At 45.0% G+C, this 22,125-nt stretch overlaps 1 protein-coding gene across 2 annotated transcripts in view; it reads left to right on the forward strand.

Annotated features, from left to right (window-relative positions):
• The window catches only part of LOC147632890 (E3 ubiquitin-protein ligase ORTHRUS 2-like), a 53,370-nt gene extending 42,490 nt beyond the window's left edge, over positions 1–10,880 (forward strand). For both annotated transcript variants that reach the window (XM_086807793.1, XM_086807794.1), the window contains 3 exons: positions 9,637–9,854; positions 9,995–10,348; positions 10,425–10,880. In XM_086807793.1, the coding sequence (XP_086663919.1) occupies positions 9,637–9,854; positions 9,995–10,348; positions 10,425–10,727 (875 nt within the window). In that variant the 3' untranslated portion in view covers positions 10,728–10,880. The remainder of the gene's footprint in view (positions 1–9,636; positions 9,855–9,994; positions 10,349–10,424) is intronic.
• Positions 10,881–22,125: the final 11,245 nt, after the last annotated feature.

Here is a 22,125-nt window from a genome sequence, read left to right on the forward strand (position 1 = left end):
AATAATTGATCGTGGACATATCGATTTGGAGTCCTGCTTAGGGCTGATATAGGGTGGCGTCTTGATTTCAGGCACCTACGAAATCCTAGGGCGTTCTAATTCTGTGGCATACCCATACAGCGGTGTACTTATCCAAGTCATCTGTCACTGATTCTACCACTTCACATACAAAACCTGCAGTACTACCGCCTACAAATCCAGTATTTGGGCCAACCATAGGCTAAAATGTACATGCTCAAAATCTTGCAAAGTAGGAACTGGGGAGGTTCCCTCCATGGTTGGCTGCTCTTGGAGCGAACCTACCTCATACAACGGAAAAAAGGGGAGAGAGAGGGGGGGCATACGAGCGGCCTATAATGTCAAGTGATCTCGTTGACCCAATTCGAGAGAAAGGGACCTAGCGCCATTTGCTCAGAAAAGGCTCTTGTTGAACCTCCTTGAAGGTTTCCCCATTGGCCGTAGAGGGTATGAATGATGTCGGTCCATATGGAACGGATGGATTTGGTAGGAGGGGTGAGAGTGTTGCAGTGGGCTTGCTATATATGCCATGCATCAATGTTGTTGATGATCTCCTATCTCTGACTAGTCCCTAGAGACCAGGGCTCTGACGATTTGTCGGGAGTGGGTACAATATCAATCTTGTAGTAAGAGAGTCAGAGAGCTTGTCCTCTTGCCACCTCGTAGGAGAGAGCGAGGCCGGGCTCAGTCACCTAGGCTACTTATTGCCCCTAGGTGAAGATGCGAGGAGCAGCCCATAGCGTTGTGTAGAGGCGAACCATCCTATGCCAAACCTATTGCACTTTGGGACAGTCCCAAAGGGAGTGTCGCTCTGATTATGTGGGATGGTTGCAACGCACACAGTGTATTGGTTGTCCTTTGATGGCCAACCAAGTGTCGACGGCGGCGAGGTTGCATTGGGCTAGTTGCTAGAGGAATAGAGTGATTTTCTTTGACCAATAGCTGTCCTACAAGCAGGAAGTAAAAGATGCTTTGGAAGGTCTAGTGAGTTGTCGCTTGATCTCATGAATTTGGATCCTCCGACCTACTCTCACCGTGTAGTGAAAAAAGGGGGTGGTCGGGCTCTTTGGGTTGAAAGGGTCTTGCCACTCCCACTTTCTTGGGCCTCACTGGACACGCGTCAGGACACGGCTCTCCCAAAGTCAAAGTCACCAAGATCTATTGTGGGTCACCTTGGCCTGAGGAGGGTCAATGTGAAATGGGTGATCATGGAAACCAATAATCCTCACCCAAAACAGAGATCCATTGTGGAGATCCTCAGTAGGGGAGAGGGTTAGCGGGTCCTGAGGGCCTATTGTGAAAATGAGTGTCCCCCCTCCAACTCATGCCTCCCCCCCACGCACACACCTGACGTGTGACCGCTAAGGAGATATCATGGCAAGTGAAGGAGCCTAGCCACTCCGCGGGGGGAAGATCGTGTAAAGTATTTTGCCAATCGGGAGGGAGGGGGGATGATATCCTCCCGGCACAGTTGCTTCAAAAGAACGGCAAAGGAACAAGAGAGCCAACTTGGTGGCTGAAAATGAAGGTGTATCATGTGTGGTCAAGCCCCTTATTAGGCCTAGCGTGAGAGTCTAGGTGTTGGCCAATGTGATCTTTTGAATCACATGTGCAATAGTGGGTCCAAATTGCCATAGATATGAAGGTCAATCCTTATAACACCACCTTGATTCCGAAGGGAGGTTTGTTGGCGTATATGCGTATTTGTCTCTGTGTGTGTACCCATCGTGTACACACCTATTTGTGTATTCACTTGTGTCTGTGTGTGAACAGTCCCTAAAAGGGTTAATGTTCTTGTGTGTGTGTGTGTGTGTGTGTGTGAACACTCACTTATGAGTAGAAGTGAGCAAGTGTGTGAACCCACTCTTAGAGTGATTAGGATAAATATCTAGATATTCTACTTGTTTGCAGTGATGTCACTCAGATGAGCCTTTCGTCTTGCAATTCTTGTGCTTGGATTCTAATACCGACCTCGTATTTGAGTCATCTTCCAAAGTGTCCTTGTCTTCTTTCTTGTTCATCATCCGAGGAATCTACATCACGCTTTTTCTTCCCTTTCTTGGAGGTTGTGGTTTTTACTAAATTGCGCTCCGATCTTTGAGTAGCCTCCATTATACCACATCAAACTATTGCAAGCTTCCATGGGCACAGTTCATGGCAGCATCAACAAAGGTCAAGAAGGAATCACTTAGGGTTGTGAAGCAGCCCATGATCGAGAGCGTTTACCCAATGAAAAGAGAGCTTCTAAGACGAGAGTTATCGAGAGACGTGATCATAGAAAGAGGTGTTTCCGAGGAGGTGCCATTACCCGGGTTGAACATGCTAGAACCAGAACTAGAGCCAGAAGCCAAACCAGAACCAGAACTAGAACCACAGATCGAGGAGGTGGATCTTTCCAAATCCTATTTCGAGAAGGATGAGGTCAACCTGATAGTTTCCAAGGAGGTGGATCTCTCCAAATCTTATTTGGAGGAGGATGAGGTCTTCCCGATAGATTCAGAGGAGTTTTCAGAAGATTCAGAAACCGAGTCAGAGAACTTGAAGACCAAGCCAGAGAGCTTGGGGATTAAGTCGATGGATATGAAGTACAATCTTCAATTGGACCGGAATGGAATCGGAGCAAAGGTGTTTGGATTGCCCTAGTGCTCCAAGCTTAGCAAGAGGGGATGTCACGTGCATTCGTTAATCCCGATGCTCATAGACATGGATATTCTCATTAGCAAATATATGGACAGATTTAGAGTGGAATTTGCAGCCCTACAGGTTCCGGGAAGTGCCCAAGACATAGCCCAATGGTTGGGGCATAGTTTGGACATAAAATATGACTTTTTGGACAATGTTTTGTGGGTAAAATAGACAAAACCGACTTGATTTCGAATTCATACCTTTTTCCTATAAATAGGATCATTAGGCATTCATTAGGATCATGATCAAGAGGATCCATTTCTCAGAGTCTGCAAGGCAGAGGACACAATGGTGGATCAGCAAGAGGTTCTCTTGTTCGATTGCAAGGATCTTTGGTATGCATCATGAAGCTGTGAATCAGCAAGATCATTGTATATATAGCATGTTTTGGCAATATACAATAGATTAGGTCTATCTCTCCTTCTCTTTTGTGTCGTTGCTAAACATAGGATTAGCGTTATCTTCTTTGCTTAGCGTTAATCATGAACATGTGCTTCTACAACACATGTTACATTCTATGAGGATGTCTTGTCGTTCCAAAATCAGCGCCAAAAGGCATCACACAAGGTCATAAAAGTGGGAAAGTGATTGGGACCATATTGCACATGTGGCCTGCCCATCAAAGGTAGCACTAATTTTGGACTGTGGGAATAGTAGGCTGCATGCCATTGGTCTGCCATATGTTTTCAACATTTGCCATGTGTTTGGGTGGCCGGTGATAAATGAGGTAAGGATGCTCCCGCAAGGCTGGTTGGACCCGGGGAAACGAGATGATGTGCCAACCCAAGATCCGCACCCAGGCCGATGAAAAGAAGCCTAAAAATCAGAAGGTACCGTGCCCGCTGCAGCTTGCTTATATGGGCCAGGTTCCGCTTGCTGACTACTGTCATCCAACTGACATCATCCTCTATGTGATATTCATCATCCCAAAATTTTTTTGTACCCACCTCCCATGATAGGCCATCTGCTAGTGTGGATAGCTAGAGATGCTCATGTTGAGCATCATAGCACTGCTCCCAGTCCATCTAGAAAAGCCATAAAAGAGCTGCCAAAAGCTTAGTAGAAGTCATTGCCACACTCCTCAGAAGGAGTAGATATTTGCTACATTGGGAGTTATGGAATATAAAGGCCACCGGAAAGCCGCACAAGAGGGACAGAGAAGGCTTAAACACCAAGATGGGAAGGTGGTCGATAAGATCCAAACAGAAACACTCACAAAACAACGTGATAACCTTGACACGATAGCTCAGTCTTAGCACAGTATTCAGCCTTTTGTTTGTACTCAGTCTCTTGCAGCAATCAAAGCAAAAACTCTCTTTGGAGGGGGGCTGACCTAACCACGATTAAGAAGAATTTTGCTATGTCGTATGTAACGCTTTTCTAAGGCTGGACTGACATTGGAGGAATTGAATGTTGGGTATTTCAGAGCTTCATGTGCGTGGACCATCCCATGTGTGTCGTTCTTTTTTGTATACCCGCTTGTGTCTATGGGTCAAAAGATAAGGCCTAAGGCCTATAAACGCATTGTACTTGGTGAAGCATTACAATCAAATCAATATCATTGAGTGATGCAATCTATTGTCTCTCTGTATAGAGCTTTTCTCTCTCTCTCTCTCTCTCTCTCTCTCTACACTCATAACCATGGACATCTTTGAACCGCCTTAGCTCAGTTGCATACTTGTGCTAACCCTAGGAGCAACAATGGTTATTAGGACTTGGTTTGTGTATTTTCTTTGTCATTAGGGTTTTTTTGGTTTATGGTTTCTTGCTTCTCCTCATGCTCACGCTCACGCTCCTTGCTCTGAGCCCTTTGTAGTCCGCTTCTCTATGCACACTCGCCTTACTGCTGCCTCTACTTGTTTCCACGCACATGTTTGCTTGAGCCGTTGCTGCTCAATCGAGCGTTGCCAATCCACGAAGCACAGCTAGTGGAACAGGCGGCACCGTTGTCCGCCTCACGTCGACGCTTTGCACCACCTACGCATGGCTTGTTAATTTAACCGAATATAAAAGGTCTAAAACCTTACGTTAAAAGGCCACTTCGATCTATTGCTTGTAATAGCTAAAAAAACAAGCTATTGAGCCTGAAGGTGATCTAAACTGGATGCATATGATGGCTACAATCGATAGGGGAACTAGAGGATCTACATAGGTTACACTAGAGGAGCTCCCTAAGGTCGTGCCTCTACGAATGATTAGTGATCTAGTTTCTAATGCCGAGAGGATTGGTTATAGTGAACTTGAGTCCAAATGGGATGACTCAAGCATAAGCACCAATGTTGAGGAGTCTAGATTGGAAGAGACACCAACGCCTCAATTACTACGAGAAAAACAAAGTTGACAACATCAAGAGAAACAATGGAAAGTGAAATGGATACTACAGGGAGTAGCTCTGAATTTGATATGGATTTCCAATTTGAGGAAAGGGATGAAGTTCTTCAAACGTTGGTGCATTCAATGCACATCGTGAGTTTATTGACAACTGGGTAGAGGAACTACAAAAAGTTAGGGAAGAGGAATTACAAAAAGTTATGTAGTGCAACCCTCCTCTCATTGAGTTGATAGCCAAAATTGATGTCACGGATGAACTAAAGCTTAATTGTTCCATGAGGTGGAAGAAGAACAAAGAGTTGGCCCAGAAAGAGAGGAAAGCAGAAGCTGCAAGGTAAGGCAGTTGAAGAAAATCAAGAGCCTGTGCATGTCGTTGCTTGAGCTTTGACCAGCACACACTTGCTCTATTGCCGCCTCCACTAGCAACCATAGCTCCGTGGCCTACAGAGTGCCATCATCTACGTCTTGCCATCATCTCTCCAACGTAGCCACCACGAAGAATAAAGAGATACGGTTTTTGTTATTTTAGGGTAAAAGAAGCCATAGCTCTATGGCCTACACAGCGTCCTCGTCTACGTCTCGCCATCATCTCTCCAACGTAGCCACCACGAAGAATAAAGATATACGATTTTTGTTATTTTAGGGTAAAAGCCGTAAAGGCTTTAAACCTTAGAGAGATAAGGGCTCATTTATATGTTACTTGTTCACACCCTTATCTTGGGTCCCACTGATTTTATCAACATACGTTAAATCACTGACCCTTGGGCCTAAAATGATTGGTCAATCATCAATAGCTTGGCGTTGATGCCACAAGGGGCATCAATTTAAGAGGGGGGATCTAATCTCCCATCAATATTTATATTTTTATGTGTGAGAGTTAATATGGGTCCTTTGTCTAGGTCGTCCCTCAAAAAATATTTCTGACAAGTGTTCATCATGTGTGTAAGTTTTTATGTGTTTTTACCGCCTTGTGTCATAAAAGGCTTTTTGATATTTCCATAAAGCCCTAGATAGGAGCGAGAGGGGGTGACAAATTGTTGGCCTCCCTCTACTTGGTCTTATCTTGATAGGAGAGACTTTGTGATCATGTCACGGAAGTTACATATGGTGAGTCTAGCTCTTAGGCAGTTTGGATAGGGTAGGTGGTAGTAACTTTCTTTACTTGAGAGTCTCACTACCTTCGCTAACGAAGGGGGGTTTGTTGCGTATTTCTAAGCTTCATGTTTGTGTACCATTCCGTGTTTCCATCCTGTTTGTGTACCCTGTGAGTGAAGAGCTCCTAAAGGTATATATATGTGTTAATGTGTGTGAAACCACTCATAAGCTTCATGTGTGTACCATTCCGTGTGTCCATCCTGTTTGTGTACTTGCTTGTGACTGTGTGTGAAGAGCCCCTAAAGGGGTTTGAACACTCACTTATATGTATGTGTGTTCGTGTGTGTGAAACCACTCTTATGAGTGGATAGGGTAAGTGTGCCATGTAGCACACTTCTATTTGTGTGTGTGATTATTGTGAGTCAAAAGATAAGGCATTGAGTCGTGTAATCTATTGTACCTCTCTAGAGCTTTGTTGTCTCTCTCTCTCTCTCTCTCTCTCTCTCTGTCTCTCTCTGTCTCTCTCTCTCTCTCTACACTCATAACCATGGACATCTTTGAATCACCTTAGCTCAGCTAGTTATCTGTGAGTTATGTCTACGTCAAGGGTCATGTGGATTGGCACCTCATGGTAGGGGATTGATGTCTACACCAAGGGCCAATAGGCTGGATATGAGAGACCAGGGATTTTGGTCCGCGTTCATATCTAGATTACGGTATTCTTATTGGCATGGGGACATAATGTCTACGTGCCCGCTACAAGCTAAATGAAAGGGAGATTGTCCAATACATGAATTTATGCATGGCATACTTGCATGCTTGGAACTGTTTTCGCGTGAAATGTTTTACTGCCTGTAAGATTTGCGTGTCTAGTTTATGGGCAAGGGACGCCCTTTCGTGAAGTGTGCGTGTGAATCTATATTCTGACCTCGCTTGTGGGCTATAAGCAGATGGTAAGCTCTTTGTTTAAGCTTATTTGTGCCTTAGCTCACTTTGTTGCTTCGCAGGTCCACACTTTATTAAAGTACGGGGCCTGACAACTTATAAGTGAGTTTGGGCATCACACTTCATTAAAGATTGGGTGGACAGGTTATAAGTGAGTTTGAGCACTTATCGGATGGCAGCTGGCCAAACTCTCATAAATGAGGCAATCTTTTAAATGGATAGCTTGATGGGCACCCTCTTCACTTATGGGAGAGGTGTGGCTCTTTTTGAGGAGGCCCAATGGTCACCTATTAGTTGTATAGAAAAACTTATCCTCCCCGTGCGCCTTTTTCATGAGGAGGTGCTGAAAAACAATTTTCAGCATAACCAGTCCATACACATACTTTTTGGCATGGTTTCTTGCTTCTCCAACTCTTGGAGCAGTTGGCAAACGAGTGCTACATTGAGTCCTTTTCAGCTCCCATCTCTTGGATATGTATCTGCTGAAAATGCTTTGGAGCATTTCTATCGCCAATAATTTGAGCAAAAAAAGCTGATTTCTTCTCTCAAAATTCAGCTAATTCAGCTCTAAGAGCTTCTTCAAGTTCTCTTTACCTACTCTACATCCGCGTGCTTGACCATGAAGGTCTTCTATGACTTGGCTTGGCACACACATGCTTGTGTATGGATGCCAATGGAGCATAGTTGCTTGTGGCAAGACATTGGGGATCGGGGAGTGGGGTTTCTCGCGACACAAAAGCTGTGGAATCAACCCCGACTTTGACAAAACGTGTTTGCAAAATGTATTGCATGGATGTTATTGGAAATCTAGCATGTGATGCCCATGAAGCTTGTATCCTCAGAAATCCTTGATAATACAATCATATTACAAGGGGGTTGGCCCTTTGTGGCCCTATTGCAATGTCATTTAAATTTCAACATTGCTATCTTATTTGGTTTTGTGACATTTCATCTTGTTTAATAGTATTAATAGTTTAAGTTTGTGTCAAGATTGTGCTCAACCCTTCTTGGGCCAATTACACTTCCCTAGTGTGTAGAAATAGTCGAGCTTGTGATGAAAATGAATGCATGTAAAGCTGGATATGGAAGGGTTACGAAGGGGGTGGTAGGATGTGCAAGAGATGGTGAAAGTGAGGTATTCGTGGTCAGCCCTGATGGGAGAGGTGGTGGGACGGTGAAGTCTTGGATATGTCACATAAGAGCAGGAGACACCATCAAATAGTCCACTGTACTAGCTCCCCCATTGTACGGAAAGCAGGTCAAACTGTTTGAGGCAGGCCAACGGAACATCCTGTTGATTATGAGTAATTCATGCATGGTTCCCATGTCCAGGAGACATCTCACAGATGTGCCTGTTAACTGTTCATGCATTGAAGTCACCCAACAAGAGAATATCCTCTTGTTGGGAGAACTCCACAATAACTGAGAATCGGGGAGCATACGTAGACTGGCCATCCTGCAACAGGTCTCGTGCAAAGGCAGATGTCTTGGGTGGAAAGTCGCATACTGTAATATGCATGAGTGGGAAGCTAGGCCTGGCAAAGTGCATCCACATGGACCAGGCCGCCACATCCCGTCTGACCAGTGGGAATAGTCTATGCAGATGAGGCTTAAATAAGCATGCCACTCCTCTTGCACTCCCCCCCCCCCTTCCCCCCCCCCCCACCAACCGTGGTACGGGTCTGGCTTCTGTGAGCCGACTCCCATACATACTGTGACAGTGAGGGTAGCCCCTGTTTGGGCTCCGATGAGTCTTGGTGTAGAACACAATGTCTCCCTATGTAAGTCTTTGCAAACCACCTGGGCCGGACCATAAGGTCCTGTTGCAGTTCCAAGTAGCCATGTGAAGCATGCTTGTGGTCCCATAGACCTGGCCTTGTCATGTGGGGCTCCTCTTTGTAGTGATAACCCTACCATCACTATAGACTGCCCATTTTCTGGCTTTCCGTGCTTCCATGGCTTGGGCCATGCCATGTTTGCTTGTAGAGGAGTGAGGTCATCATTCAAGTAAATTTATGTGTTACGTAGGGTCACCCTCTTCCCCAAGGTGGTTGCCCTTATTCTTGATCCTTGAACTTGAGGGGAGGGGCTGTTCCCTCATGAAGTCCTTCACTGCTCGCCATACATCAACAAACAGGATTTCTATGATGCCCATTTGTTTGCGTAGTGCTTCACCCTCTGCCTTAGGTGATATCCTTTAGGGAACCCAGTGACTCTCACATTCAAGGCCTTCGCCTGCCGGCATTTGCCTTCTTCCAATGTTACCGTCATGATGGTGCTTTGAGAGGTAGGATTAGCTTATGCTTCTTAGTCACCTCCACCTGTTTGGAGGTTTCGTGAAGGCCTTTCTTGGCCACCTCAATCCATTTCGAGGTGGCTTCCATCTCCTTGAGTCTGGCATTTGCCGCCCTTACTTTGTCCCGAAGTACTTCGTCCCCAAGTACTTCGTTGGCCTTCTTGAGTCCTCATCCAACTCGGTGGCCAATGCCAGAGAGAGAGAGAGAGAGAGAGAGAGAGAGAGAGAGGTGTCACTAGCATCCTATCCCATTGCTGTGGTTACAGAGTTTGGTTGTGGGCTATGTAAGAAGGTTCTGAAGCTGCCCCTCTCGACCCCTTGTGGGCACAACTTTTGTAAGTCTTGTCTTGTAGCCACATTTTCTGGGCAGAAAGATATTCGTGAGCGAACGGGTGTGGGTGGGCGCTCTTTGCGTGTTCAGAAGGTTGTGAAACGCTGTCCCTCTTGTCAAGGCGACATCAGTGACTTCTTGCTCAATCCACAGGTTGGTCTTCTGTTCTGGTGTGGTGTGCATTCGATAGTTACATAAGGCATTAGCGGGTGGTAACTTAGAAGTGCACACTGTGAAGTGTGAACCTGTTTTACAGGTTGGTGGTTTAATATCAGTGTGATGGATGTATTCAGGTTAATCGGCAAATGGAAGATGTTATCCAGTCGCTGAAACGCAGCTCTGCAGATGACTCTGATGCAGAAGGCAACGGTGGTGGGAAGGATGAAGACACTGGCTGCTGTGACGACAAGACACTTTCTGTGTCTGGAGGAGGGGAGACCGAAGAAAAAGGACGTTACTTACACGCAGTGGGAGATAGCAATGGATCTGCATTATCATCTGATCAGACCAAAGGTGCACCCACAGCACTTCCCGACAGTAGCACTGGAGGCCCCAAATTGAAAATGGATATCTTGAAGGAAGAGGAGTTCTTGAAGGTTTGCGTGAGGTTTCCTGAGTTTTCTGAGGAGCTCCTTCGAGGCATGCTTGTAAGCTACTCCCCTCTGTGTGTGTGTGTGTGTGTGTGTGTGTGTGTAAGCATTAAAATCCTCTCTTGTGTCGCAGGTGGATCAAGAAGGAGACGTGCGAGAGCTCGAGTGTATGCTGAAAGCCTTGCGGAAAGAAGAGAAAAAGAAGCACAAGAGCTTAAAGCAACAGGAAGAGAGTGGCGGTGTAAGCTGCGGTGATGCCTACGTGGTAGAGGAGGAAAAGAGAGGAGAGCAAGAGGACCGGAATCAGAAGAAGGAGAAAAGAAGCCGACCGGAAGAAGAGAATCCAGGGCGACAAACGAAGAAGAGGAAGAAGGGTGGTGAAGGTGAGGAAGAAGCCATAGAACCCGAAGCCCAGTCAGATAGCGATTTCCAATGACTAATCTCTTCTTGTTACGCTTAATCTTTTTTCCTCTCGTGGGCTAGGACATTTCTTTGGGCTCATTTATTGAGAGTAATGGGGGCAAACAGTGGGAATGCCCAATTTTGTTAACTAAATTATTTCTCCAACTAAAGATAAGTATTTTCTTTACATTCTCATCCAAGATCCTGGGATACTGCCACAAACCACTGGAATATAAAGATATGAACTTGTTGAAATGTACTAGCGAAGTTGAGGAAAGAAGGATAGAAAAACCCAAGGGGCTATGAGACAAAAAAGAAAGGAAAAAAAGTTGTAATAGGTAATTTGTTCATGGAAAAAGAAAAGAAATGAAAAAGCCAAGCGACATACAAAATAGTGATTCTGTGAAGAGGCTAAGCTACCACCTATGGCATGATCATTGTGCGGTGCATCATCCGGGACCTCTTATGAGAGATTTTCTTTTTTTTTAAAAGTTGGACAATTTGTATTACATGAGGGTCCCGCATACCCTTCTTACAAACACACACCTACGGGTTTAGGAGGTACAAGGTAGCACCATACAATGTAGGCAGCAGTGGATTGAACCCATTACCTTGGGTTACAAGCCATCCACTTTAACCAACTGACCTCTTGATTGTTGGTCTGCGATGCTCGTAGATGCTGAGTGCAAGGCGGCATGGGCTTGCACGTAGCTGGGTCTCTTCTAAGGTTGCGACCTTGCTTATCATTACTTAATTAGTGTCCACTTGCGGCCACTAATTAATTAATGTAAAGTACAGTGAATATGTCAAGTATTATCTTTCCCAAATGCATCCAATAACCCTTGATATCCCTCCAACATTGAGGCGAGTTGCCATGAAGCTTCTTCATTGGGTAATCCACACCATTTGACAAAGTATTCCATCGTGGTTCGGTTGCAAAGTGCCCCCTCTTGTACCCAATATCTTCTTGGGTACATATTCAATCAATCCCTCATTCATTGGAGGTAGCTTCATCATGAACTTGCCCACTTCTAGATAATGTAGAGGAAGTGAGACACATGGAATACATCATGAATGTTAGTGGTCGGTGGAAGCAATAATTGATATAAGAAGGGAAAATAATACTCAATACATGGAGTACCACATGTTGGCACTCATGAGGGAGTATCACTATGGAAGCTTTCTTGAAGCAAGAAGATGATTAATGTTTGATTAGTAAAGTGATTAAAGATATGATCAAGCTCATCATGAATGTAGAGGAATGTATTAAAGATATGATTAAAGCTTCATCATGAACTTGCCCATAAGTGAACATATCCACTTCTAGATAATGTAGCCACCACCACAATGTTATCTTTAACCTTTGGTAATAATTTTGTGCTCATTGCTGTGCCACGGGAACCATGATACAACTCATTGTTGGTAGCAAGGAAACCTAACAGGTTGGACACTAGCACCAAGATAGATGCGCCCCACATCAATGCAACCATTAGCCTTACTAGCCCCACCACTCACTCCACCAAGCATAAGCTCCAGTGCCTACCTATCAAAACCCTTTACCACGAGGTATGTACAGACCACCCTAGTTGCCATATCTAGGAACAAGAATACTATCTATCAAAACCCTTTACCACGAGGTATGCACAGACCACCCTAGTTGCCATATCCAGGAACAAGAATACTACCTATCAAAACCCTTTACCACGAGGTATGCACAGACCACCCCAGTTGCCATATCCAGGAACAAGAGAGTTATGAGTCTTATGACCAACAAGATCTATATATATTAACATTAACATTATAATCCCTTATGCGTATCTTGAAGAGGGCTCACCCATAGACTATGCCTCTCTGTTTGAAGCCATGATGTAACAAAAAGCAAGAGACCTCAACAATATGGTATGTAGGCCATTGATGCAAAGGCCCACACCCCATTACGGAGTGTCCTCACAAAGACCATGCACCGAATCCCTCGAGTGTTCCAAGCACTCTGAATCCTGTGCCAAACCCCAATGTAATTCCTTATAGAGGAATATGTTATAAGTAGATTCATCCATGCTTATAAGGATTATCTCAATAGAGTGACATCAATTGCCCTCGTGGTAGAAGTATCTGCTACCACTTCGTTAATGAGCCTGAACTTGTTGAGCATACAAGGAGGACTTATTCATACAATCTCTCAATCCATCACAAGGCTCCAAGCCAAGACAAGGGAGGCAACTAAAAGAACATCATTAGGACAAGGTCATGACGTAAGATTTGTGTATGAAATCTTGCACATCAACAAAGAATGGAAATCTTAGAATGTCTATTAACCTCAAAATGGTTAATCTTGCCATAGTTCATGGTATACCATGTTTGAACGAAGCACATTGAGGTGCATTATAACTTTGTGAGGAGAAGGTTCTAGCAAGTGATGTAGATCTTGTATATGTCAGCATAGAGGATCAGGTGGTTGACATCTTGATGAAGGCATTGGAAACAGAGAAGCTCCACAGGTTTAGAAGCTTACTTGGAGTGCAATGTGTGGAGTTGAGCTCGAGGGGGAGTGTTGAGATATCGAGCTCAACTAGTGCTACGGTGGACATTGATGACTCGCCTGGGTGATAGATTTCACACTTATGCTACTGGCATGGTTGGTGAGATTATGGTTGATATACCACCAGTGGATGACAGGTTGTGTGATAGCTGCTTACCGTGCAAACACCAACAAGGATGACCTCATTTGCATGATAGAGGTCTGTAAATCACGTGTTAACGATCAAATTTACTTAAGTGGAGCAATGCAAACAATCTTACCACCAGTTCGATGCCGACTTGGAAATCATATCCATGTGGCAATTTGTCGTTGGAGGAAGATGCAACACCCAACCTCAAGTCCATGGACATGCAGGTAGCGCTCCAACCAAGTTACCGCTTGTCCGAAAGCAGCAGAACAAATAGTTAGTAGATTAGTCGAACAATTTTTTATAAGGGAAACAAAACAAGAAGCTCAGTGAGATGGAACACCTGCTAATGGTACCCATAACACCAACCATCCACTATTTGCCAAGGATGCTGCTCCCATTGTGACACCGTGCTGAATGTGCCCCTCGCTTAGCATGTTCCAAGGGTGCATACCACCTCCCACCTCCAACTCGTACCCTGTAGGAAAGTCAATGAAGTAGCACCGCATATCAATACGTGCTGCTCTCCACATCTGAGTAGCCCTTTGAAATCAACGCCACGCATCAAGTCTTCCCCAATCAAAAGATAGCCAGCAACACCGTGTATCAATATGCGATGCTCTCCATGTCTCAGAATGGCCTTTGTTATTGGCGTGTCACTCTCAGTGAGGGCCCAAAATGTGCCGTTGGTTGGTGGGCCATTCTGCAAGAAGGCTCCCTACATTATACCCTTTAAAAAACCATGATTCTATGTATGTCAGATGTGGCAGCCTCGATAATGCAATCATCATGTTCAACAGGTTGCCAGAGTGAGATGTGGTAACTTGGAGTGCATTGATATTAGGTTATGCACAATATGATTTTTGTGAGGAGGCATTCGAGCTTTTTCAGCAAAAGCAGTACTGTGATGGTTAATTGAGAAATCGGGAAGATCAACTCGTGAAATATTAACCCACACGATAGCCTAGTGATGTGGCAGGACATCATCAAGACTCCCACATTTGCTGTACATATCAATGAGGGTGTTCCCAATAAACAAATCTGATTCCAAACCTATCCCACATATGAAGCAGTGAACTGTAAGCCTTGCTCAAAGGCTACAATACTTGAACATGCTTTAAGGACGCCGACTATAGTGATCTGATCTGGATCCATGTCCTCTTGTTGCATCTGCCAAAAGAGTTGAATAGCTACAAAAGCTCTTGCTCGGTGTACACATATATCATGGCATTCCATGTTCCCACATCTTGTCTTGGCAATCTGTCAAAAACCATGCATGAACATTGCCATGGTGGAGATTGAAGTTGAGCAAGCAGTTCCATGAGAGAATCAATTGAGCAAAAGTGATGGTAGTTGAAGTGGTGAAGGAAAATGTAGTTGTTGTGAGGGAATGCCATGTGTTTTTCCTTAAGACAGAAGGATCTACATCAAAAGAGTTGACATATTCAGTCACCATATCTGAATATCCATGATGCTCATGTGAGGATTTCACGCAAAGGGAGGCTGGGAAGAAACTGTATGTGCCATGCCAACACCTATACTATGTATTCATCAAAGTGTTGGGACTTCATGAGGTGATGCATAAGTTCATCCACCAAGACACTTTGTCCAAACTAGAATTGTGGGTTGCGTGATGGAAATGCCTAGAACGGATGTGGATAGTGCCCTGCCAAATTATGCATATTTTATGTGTTGTTCTACACTTGTATCATTTCACCCATTACGTTGTTATTGAATATATTAGGCTCCCAAGCACTCGGATTGTGGGGGTGTTTGCTCGTTTTCTTTGCTCGCTTTATCAGCCTCGCTCTGTTTTCTTTGCTCAGTTTTTGGTAATCCTCCTTGCATGGTTTCATTCTCTTCTCCCTCTCTTGTGCAAGGTAGTGTGTTTAGGTTAATAATACTAATCCAGATGGCACAACATATAGGTGCCATGAGGCCTTCCAATTGGGAAGAAATTGCCAGATTCATAAACCAGTTGGAAGTGCCTAAGGTTACAAGATAGGGCCAGAGCAGCTACCAGGCAATAGCAACTGGACAAGGAAGAAGCCCCTCCCCAACCGGGTGGGGAAGTAGTAGGCTCTTGTGTGCCCTTGCCCGAATTACAAAGCTCCAGGAGTAGCTGACTCAGGCTCATGAGGCAGCACAGAGGGCGCATCATAAGCTCACCATCACCAAGGGCCTGCATCAAGACGCTTAAAATTGGGCCCAAACAGCAAAGGATACCCTTGCCCATACCCAAAGAGATTTCCTCAGGAACCATGACATTTCAGAGGCAATCGTTTAGACCCTTGAAGAGCACCTTGGAGAAGCTAAGGCGTAGGCAACCCAACCCCCTTCCGCTAACTCTGCTCCCTCTTCCAACACTCTCGACCCCGTAAGGTGGACGCCCTGATGGACATGGCCACTGAGGTCCCCATCTTAGCCCTCCCCCCACAGACACCATATCAGCTCATTGACCTCCATTAGAGTGTCCGTTTGAACCTTTTACAGCATAATCTTTATCTTGATGAGCCCCTGTCCCGCCACAACTTCACTATCTCCTCACTAAGCTCCCCATCCAAAAAGCATTACACCCTCATCGCCAGTGTGTCCCACCACAACTTCACCTATCTCCTCACTAAGCTCCCCATCCAAAGCATTACCCCCATTTCTTTTTCCAGGGCCTCCTTTCTTTTCACCACCCTCATGATTTTTGTAAGCTCTCCAAGCAACCCTTATAGGCTGGTGTTAGCCCCTACGATTTGGATTCCCTTCGGACCCAACAGAGTTCATTGATCTGTCTATCCCCTGACGGCTTGTGCCTCTACCCCTACCCCTACCCCTCTCTGATATCCACAGGGGCGCTCCATTACTTACAGGGTGTTGGCTGACGGTTCATCAACATTGCTTATCTTTCTATCTGGGCGGACGATCTCCCCCCTTATACCACAGAAGGCCTGTCGATTCTGTACCAAAGATGTTTTAAACAGCTCAAAGTGATGGCAGCAAACTTGCATCTGCCAGTTTGATGATGCACATGTCGCCTTCCCATTGGATTTCATCGCCAAAACGAGGCTACTGCGCATAACTTTCTTTCACATGTAGTTGCCGCCCGCTAAAGCTGGCCTAGCCCCGAACAACAACGACGGAGGCGATGATGGGCAGGGTAGATTTCCACCTCCACCCCCACAAACCTCTTCTCCCCCACCTCCCCCACCACCACAAAGCTCACCTCCGCACCTCCTAGCAACCAATCCCCACCATCACCACCCCCCTCTGGCACCTCTACCCTTTCCCTTTTTCATGCACAATCTTCTTCTCCTCCCATGCATTTTCCCACCCCACCCCCCTCACCACCTTTCTTATCTCTTCAGTTTTAGGAATGCACACAACATTCAAAGACATACCCTCCACATCCACTAAACCCCCACCAATCCTCGACGCTAGCCTCGCCCATGGGACCCCCAACATCAACAACCCCTCCACCCTCGTCTCGCCGACTTAGCAACCCCCAACACAGAACCTTGAAGAAGGGGAGATCCCCCTGCTGCCACCTTCGGAGTGTCAGAAGGTCCACTCAACCCTCTAAATTGGCGTGATCCCCTCGATCGCATGGAGTTCGAGCATGCCATAGCCATCCTGCTTGGTCGACAACTCCAAGCTGAGCCTCTCACTTGCATCACCTGCTGCCTCGACATCTACATACTATGCTTGTACCTCGAGGCAAAGCATCACCCATGGCGGCGCGACCACCCACCCCGAACCCGCGGGGGCGGCTACCACCGGCCACCCGCCCCGCTGCTCGCCCCATAACGTTCTAACTCATGGGTGAGCAGCCAACCTAGAGGCGCGACCTTTCCTCACCAAACCCTTTATCTGGGAGACATAGTGTAACACGCCACGCCGCGCAATCAGGATCAGCCCCGACTACCTCCCGATTCGTAGATAATGGGCCTGGAATGTCTTCTATGAGGAGTAGACGAAGAACCCCAAGTTGAAGCTCAACTTCCCTTGGTTCGCTCCCCCGTCCGCGCAACATCCTTGCACTGAAGAAAGAATGGTCCAGCACTTCTATGAATTCATCCGCCACTAGGACCAAATCTCCGACCCCAGCTGGGATTGCCACCATTCGCTTCTTCAATCTCATCATCACGTTGATGGAGTCGTTTCCTGACTGGGACCATTACTTTTAAGGCACACAAGGTCTTGCTTTCAACATCAACAAAGGGCCCACCCTCAAGAAGATCTTCGGTTATTACGAGCACATTATGTGGATGCCCGCTTGGCACCTTCAAAGATATGATGAAGACCACTTTTTGGATGAGCTACAAGGTCTTCCATCAAGCCCCTCCTGCTCCTACCTCATTGTCAGGATTTCATCCACACCTACTCAATCTATTACCACTAGAACCGGCCAGTTCCGAGAACGGACCTGCATTAGGGAGGGGGTATGTTAACCACTCCGGTTAACATGACCTTTCACGCGGCTACACCCCTTGTACTTTATCTTTTTTGTAACCGCACAATGTGTTGATTGTATATATGAGACATGGGATGACCGAGCTTACGGTTTGTGTAACGTCGGTCATGAGAGGAATAGATGTACATAGAGATAGAGAACTAGGAAGACTAGTTTTGGCCCCCACTAGTAAATGGGCGGCCAGACATTGTAAAATGAGCTCATGTATATAAGAAATTTTACGGAATATGAAAAGGAACAATCCCATTTTTCTCACTTGAGTTTGCCTTCCCTCTCTTTCTCTCATTTTGTGAGCTTGTGGTTGCATGCTTGTTTGTGTTCTTGCTTGCTTGCATGCTTGATTGTTGGTGTATGTCAGTAAGAATGGTAATTCTCTCCTTTCTCTCCTTCCCTACCTTCTCTTTGCTATCTACCATGTACTTTTTGTATACTAGTGGCATGAGGCAAGGTTGAGCTCTCCATAGCTCCTTCCCTCTTGCTCTTCTTTCCCCCGTGTGTGCAAGGTAGCATGTTATCCTTAACATCAATGTGACTAGGTTTGTGACAAAAATCACAAATGATTGAAGAGTTGTACCTAGCCTTCCATTTGTAGCCTTTGTTTGATGTGTAGAGAGCCACTTGATTTGGTGAAGTGTTGGACAAGGTGTCCTCGTTTGCTTTGGACTTCGTCTTCTTCTTCTCCTCCTCCAAAAGAGAATCTTCAATATCAACAAGCTTTGTGATAGGCATGTTGGTCAAAGTTGTCACAATGTTGTCGAAATCAGAAGGCAATGACTTGAGTACCACAATGGCAATGTCTTCATCCACCTTTAGTGAGATGCCTACAAGTTGCAACGGTCATAAGACTTTGCATATAGTTAAGATGAGATGCAAGATGGTTTGTAGACTTCATATCAAGTTTTAAAAACTCAATAAGCAAACAAACTTAGAGCTCCTATATTGAGCCCCAAATAGGGTATCCAATTGATCCCATGAAGCCTTGGAAGATTCACACCCATCCACATGGTGAATGTATGTATCATCAGACTCAAGAGTTATGATGGCTCTTTCTTTGTCATCTCTGGTGGTCTCTCATGCCGGAATAGTTGCTTGGTCCCTTGGCTTCCTCCCCTTTCCACTTGTGATGCTCCATAGGCCTTTCTTCATAAGGATGAGCTTGATGTGGGTTTGCCAAGTGTGGAAATTTTACAACCTTAAAGCAGAAGGTAGTGTCATGTGAGGCTAGAGAGAGTTGAGAAACACACTTTAGAGCAAGTATTGAAGAGGGTTGGACTCAAACTTGAGTCACCTTAAAGATTGAAGCTCTTAGTGATTGAATAAGAGATTTGAACTAGAAGCTTGTGAAAGGCTTGAAAGAGGCTTGGGTTTGATGTCAAGAAACTTGTTGAGCCTTGCAAGAGAGGCCAAGACAAACATTGAGGTAGAATAAAATGATAATTCTTATATAGAACACTTGATTAGCCAAAATAAGATAGGATTAGTGATAATTAGTCACACTGATTAGAGTTAGAAGAGCTTGTGTGGCTATGGTTGAGAGAAAGCCAAGTCCTGATGTGGTGAGCTTCGTTCTCCTAGGCTAGTCGACTATCGACCAAGCCCTCTTAGGGAAAGCAAGGGCACATGTGGTCATATCTACAGCTAAGAGAAATTAAGCAATGGTGGACTATAGAGGCGGCACAGACTGTACGACCACGCGGGAGCAGAAACTGACTCGGTTCGGGGGAAACGATAATAGCGTAGCGTATATAGCCAACTCATCCTAATTGATGTGTGCCACGCTGGTGCACCCCCAGAGATAGGGAAGACCCTCACAAATTTTGGTGGACAATGAATGAGTGAGCTGGGAGCACCAGCTGTGGGTATGGTTGGCAGCTTGTTGAATCTAGTGAAAAAGATGAGAGAGCATTAAATGTGAGCTAATCTCACCAAATCTAGGGTTGGAGGTCAACCTAGGATCCCTACCTATTCTTGGCTCTAAGATACCATTTTGAAATGTTGAAATGCATGTGCAAGTTGGCTATGGGGGGGATCAAAGGCTAGAGCTAAGTTAAAACACATGATAAAGATAGTAGAAAATGATGTGTACACACAAGAGAGACAACAATATTGGGCAAAAAATAGTTGATTGATTACTTCATAGGCAAGTTCCCTTTTATAGATTCTATTCAACTCAATATCTAGTGGTTTCATCAAAACAAGTGGTTTAACACAAAACTACATGCTAGAGAAGCTTCACCCACAAGTTAAGTGATTTGTTCCCTTTCACATTTAGTACATGGTCCATTTGGCCCCATCCTTCTAGGGATATGTTTGGTGCATATTCACCTATGACCTTGCTTCCTTTTTCTAATCAAGCATAATTCTAAATAAATTCCCATAATTTCTTAAGGTAAAGAGAACCATCCCCATTAGCAATTATTCAATTTTTGAGGCCAAGAGTACCATCCTCATTAGCAATTATATATTTGAATCATCTAAATATAAAAGCATAGGCATTTATTTAAAATATATTATTTAGTATACACATATAATTAAAGAAAACAACTCATTTCTTACTTTCAATCCTACTTTTAAAAGGAAGAAGAATTGCTTCTACTTGTACATCAAGTTCTAGTAGCATTTTAGCTCTAAATCATACAACCAAAGAAACTAAACTATCATAGATAAGTAGATATATACATAGATATCTCATGTATAAGCCTTCACAAGCATAGCATTGATGTCGATGTCCGGTCAAGACCCGGCACTTGCATGGTTCCGCACCAACTTGTTAGCTGGCGACTAACACAACTATGCCCAATGCAATAAGCCAATGTTGGGATGTTGAGCTACCCGTCTGCCTAAGCTCTAGCTTTGGCCTTCTCTTTTCTCTTTCTGCTAGTGACTCCGTTGGTGAGGGGCAGTAGTAGTATTGCTCTTTGCTTGAGCATGCCCCAACTGTTGAGTCTACTCATCAAACTTTGTTTGTGAAACTGCATGTACAATAGGTTTGTTTGGTATAGATCCTCAGACGACACAACTCGTTCTTAGGCCTTGGCTAGCATCATCTCTCTTTGGGAAACTTGGGCTATGTAGAAGAGGTTTGGGGATCCACCGGAGAGTTGGTTTTGGGTACAGTTGAGGTTGGAACTCAGTTGAGGGTTGGAGACGAGGAGCTTTGGTTGCATGTGGATGAAGGGGATGGTTGGATCTTTTGGGGATCCACAATTTAGATTCACCTTCATAATAACCTTGTGCTTTGAGAAGCTTTTTAGGTACCCAAAGGCAAGATGGTAAGCCATGTGGAGTTTTGCTAGTAGTGTTAGTTTGGTTTGGTGAGGCAAAAGCTAGTGAGGGGACCCAGTGAGAGTGGGTTGCTACCGTGCATGGTAGTGGGGGAGGTGTGTGAAGCATTGATGTGGTTGGAATGAGAAATGGCCTCTTTTTTGGGGGGATGGATTGATGGGGGTGAGGTGATGGAATGATGGTGGGTGGTGAAATGGGAAGTGCTTGGCAAGGGGAAATAGTGGGTATGGGCTCTTCGTCCGTTATGAGGATAGTAACTTGGCCAGAAGCCAACTTTAGGGTCGTTGTTCGCGCATCCCAGTCGATGTTGTACCGGTTATGTCCCATCCAACCCATGCATTGTTCCTATAGGCATCACATAGAACTTCCCTTCCAAGGGATTATTTCCAATGTGGAACAAAAGTGTGACTGTGCCTACGCAATGAACATGCTATGATGCCACAGTTGTAACAATGGGGCAGGGGCCTCTTTGAGTGAGGGTTCCCCAAGGGAACGCCAAGTTTCATAGGACATCAAATTGTAACTAGCCCCTATATTATCAACAAGAGCTAATTTTTGGATGAAGCTTGTCGGGGTGGTCATTCGTAAACCACAACCGAGTAGGCTTCACTTCCCAGTCTTCTTCTTCAAGGTTGACCACTTGGGCCATATTAACCATGATATGTCTCTGCCTAGGCTTAGCTTGCCTTGCTTTGGCCTCTTGTTATGCGGCTCGTTTCATATCCTCATGGTTTTTCTTTCGCTATTTTTGATCATGGATGGCTTTTAAGGTGACCTCCATGAGAGGTCCATAATAGTTTAAGTTTTCTACCATTGAAGTAACCAGCCATTTCCACACCTTCAAGTGTTTTGATGTGCACTGTGTCTTGTGGTGTTATCTCGGTGACTAGGAATGGTCCTAGGCCTCTGAGCTTGAGATTCTTTTTATGTATCTTAGTACTGAATAAGAGGACCATGTTGCCCTCATTCATTTGTTTGTCCTTAAGTTGGTCATTAAACCATTGTTTATGCCTCAACTT

Source organism: Cibotium barometz, chromosome 13, assembly GCF_041138505.1.
Source record: "Cibotium barometz isolate CiBa-2024 chromosome 13, ASM4113850v1, whole genome shotgun sequence".
Taxonomy (NCBI): domain Eukaryota; kingdom Viridiplantae; phylum Streptophyta; class Polypodiopsida; order Cyatheales; family Cibotiaceae; genus Cibotium; species Cibotium barometz.